The sequence below is a fragment of the Colobus angolensis genome, unplaced genomic scaffold (assembly GCF_000951035.1).
Source record: "Colobus angolensis palliatus isolate OR3802 unplaced genomic scaffold, Cang.pa_1.0 Scaffold21, whole genome shotgun sequence".
In the NCBI taxonomy this organism is placed as follows: domain Eukaryota; kingdom Metazoa; phylum Chordata; class Mammalia; order Primates; family Cercopithecidae; genus Colobus; species Colobus angolensis.
The window spans coordinates 5,902,283-5,904,927 of record NW_012115266.1 but is presented as its reverse complement, the minus strand read 5'-3'; the positions used below and the strand labels follow the sequence as shown (position 1 = coordinate 5,904,927).

The following is a 2,645-nucleotide window of genomic DNA, read 5'->3' as shown; positions in this document are numbered from 1 at the left end:
CTATGAAGCTAGGAAGGGACAGGACGGCGTTGGGGAGGGATCGTGGGACTCCAGATCCGGACGTGCCCTGGGACAAGGAAGGGACAGACCGGCGCGGGGCGGCCTGGGACTGCAGGTCCTGGCACGTTGGGGACCGGAGCTCACCTTAAAAGAGTCCACAAACTCGTCACTCATCCTCCGGAGCTCGCGGCCATATCGCTGTGCTGCCCAGAGGTTAGGGGGCGCGGAGCGCGAGCGGCCCCGAAAGGGGCTGGGCTCCTCCTCCATCCCTTCGTCCTCCTCCGTCCCCGCGGGGTGGGAGCTGTGGCGACTCCGGGTCTCCACAGCCCCAGCGCCTGCAGAGGGTCAGTGGGTAGGGGGCGACGTTAATCTCAGCTCCTCTAAGTCCTCGGCCCTGCCTGAACCCTCCCCATCAGCTCTGCAGGCCCACTGGTAGGTCTTCCAGGGGCGCATCACAGTCCACCTCTCGGAGCCCCAGTCCCTTCGAGGAAAGCTCTGGGGCCTTTGGTGAAGATTCAGGTTAACTTTTCATTAATCCCACGAATCCTTACTGGGTGCCAATAATGGGTAAGGCCCTGTGCCCGGCACAAAATAAGGGCATAAGAAATACTAGTTACATCATGAGGTCAGGGGATCGAGACCATCCTGGCCAACATGGTGAAACCCCGTCTCTACTCAAAACACAAAAGTTAGCTGGGCATAGTGGTGCATGCCTGTAGTCCCAGCTACTTGGGAGGCTGAGGCAGGAGAATCGCTTGAACCCGGGAGGCAGAAGTTGCAGTGAGCTGAGATCGTGCCACTGCACTCCAGCCTGGGTAACAGAGTAAGAATCCGTCTCAAAAGAAAAAAAAAAAGACAGACATATCATTAGTGCAAGACCTTCATGGGGCCTCCTGGCAAGCCCGGGGTTGGTAGCTATTTCATAGTGTCTATTCTACATCAGAGGAAGCCAAACCCTTGGATAGGAAAGTGTCCTGTCACAGCTGGCAGGATTGAACGCCTCCTCTGCAAGGGACCTGCAAAGCCCCTGGAGAACAAGAACCTGTCCGCTACATGTCTGCATCCCCCCAGAGCCTTCTTTGGAAACAGTGTCTGGAACTGTTGACGTTTTTAGGTACCACTGATGGTGCACTTACGTGTAGGCCCAGACATTCCCTCATTATCCTCCTAACCACCCTGGGAGGTGAGTACTAAACATGCTTAGGTGAGAAGACAGAAGCTTAGAGAGGTGAGACTTGCCCAGTTTCTGTGAAGCTGTGGAGGCCTGAGGCTGGAAGGTTCCAAAGGCTTGGTGGAATCCAGAGTCCAGTGATTATCAGTGGAGCTCTGTGTCTCCCCTTGTCTATTCAGCCTTTGACTCTCTGAGCCTATGTCCTCACCTTTATGAGGGGATAATCCTAGCCCTGACTCCCAGTGATTGTGTAAAGGTCACATAAAATAAAAAAATGTGAAAGTGCTTTGTGGCTGGGTGTGATTCCTCACGCCTGTAATCCCAGCACTTTGGGAGGCCGAGGCAGGCAGGTTGCTTGAGTTCAGGAGTTTGAGACCGGCCTAGGCAACGTCGCAAAACCCCATCTCTACTAATTTAAAAAAATTATAGGCCGGGTGCGGTGGCTCATGCCTGTAATCCCAGCACTTTGGGAGGTCCAGGCGGGTGGATCACAAGGTCAGATCGAAACCACCCTGGCTAACATGGTGAAACCCCATCTCTACTAAAAATACAAAAAAAAAATTAGCCGAGTGTAGTGGTGTGCGCCTGTAGTCCCAGCTCTGCAGGAGGCTGAGGCAGGAGAATGGTGTGAACCCAGGAGGTAGAGCTTGCAGTGAGCGGAGATAGCGCCACTGCACTCCAGCCTGGGCGACAGAGCGAGACTCTGTCTCAAAAAAATAAATACATACAAAATAATAATAATAAAAGAAGGCCAGATGGGCGGTGGCTCATGCCAGTAATCCCAGCACTTTGGGAGGCCAAGGCGGGTGGATCACCTGAGGTCAGGAGTTCGAGAGCATCCTGGCCTCAAACTCTGGTGAAACCCTGTCTCTAGTAAAAATACAAAAATTAGTTAGGTGTGGTGGTTCACGCCTGTAGTCCCAGCTCCACAGGAGGCTGAAGCAGGAGAATCGCTTGAACCCAGCGGGTGGAGGTTGCAGTGAGCCTAGATTGTGCCACTGCACTCCAGCCTGGGCGGCAGAGTGAGACTCTGTCTCTAATAATAATAATAATAATAATAATAATAATAATGACAAAAGAAAACAGAAAGTGCTTTGTAGGCTGCAAATACACTATGGGTTATTATTCAGAGGCCCGCCTACTATGGTCTGTTTGAACTGTGCTCCATGCCATCTCCCGACTGCTGCCAACTCCACTCTTCTGCCCAGACTGATAAAGACTTGGAACCACTCCCTGCAGCAAACACTCAGAGCACAATGACAGAGTGAGAAGCAGGTGGGGGCTGGGCGCGGCGGCTCACGCCTGTAATCCCAACACTGGGAGACCAAGGTGGAGGGATCACGAGGTCAGGAGTTCAAGACCAGCCTGACCAAGATGGTAAAACCCCGTCTCTACTAAAGATACAAAAAAATTAACCAGGCGGGGTGGCAGGTGCCTGTAATCCCAGCTACTCGGGAGGCTGAGGCAGGAGAAT

The 2,645-nt window shown here is 53.1% G+C and overlaps 1 protein-coding gene across 1 annotated transcript in view; it reads right to left on the bottom strand.

The window, feature by feature from the left end:
• Nucleotides 1-2,645, bottom strand: part of BAD (BCL2-associated agonist of cell death) — a 15,908-nt gene that overhangs the window by 1,386 nt on the left and 11,877 nt on the right. Inside the window, exon 3 of the mRNA XM_011942585.1 lies at nucleotides 145-335. Coding sequence (XP_011797975.1) covers nucleotides 145-335 — 191 coding nt within the window. The remainder of the gene's footprint in view (nucleotides 1-144; nucleotides 336-2,645) is intronic.